At 71.7% G+C, this 205-nt stretch overlaps 1 protein-coding gene across 1 annotated transcript in view; it reads left to right on the forward strand.

Moving 5' to 3' along the window:
• Positions 1 to 6: 6 nt before the first annotated feature.
• Positions 7 to 205, forward strand: part of LOC104530777 (matrix metalloproteinase-9) — a gene marked incomplete at its 5' end in the record, with an annotated part of 2638 nt that continues 2439 nt past the window's right edge. The window contains 1 exon segment of the mRNA XM_010175467.2: positions 7 to 105. Coding sequence (XP_010173769.2) covers positions 7 to 105 — 99 coding nt within the window.

Consider the following 205-nt stretch of genomic DNA (forward strand, 5'->3'; position numbering starts at 1 on the left):
CTGGCCCTCTCCTGCTGCGCAGCCCCTCTCCAGAGCAAGCCGCAGGCGGTTGTCACCTTCCCGGGGGAGCTGGTCAGCACGCTGTCAGACCTGGAGCTGGCGGAGGTGAGGGGAGCATAGTCTCCTCCTGGCACCCAGCACCCTGAGGGGCTCCCGGGGCGGCAGCACGGGGCTGCCGGCTGAGCTCGGGGGCTGCCCATCTCCC

The sequence above is a fragment of the Antrostomus carolinensis genome, unplaced genomic scaffold (genome assembly GCF_000700745.2).
Source record: "Antrostomus carolinensis isolate BGI_N321 unplaced genomic scaffold, ASM70074v2 scaffold26499, whole genome shotgun sequence".
In the NCBI taxonomy this organism is placed as follows: Eukaryota; Metazoa; Chordata; class Aves; order Caprimulgiformes; family Caprimulgidae; genus Antrostomus; species Antrostomus carolinensis.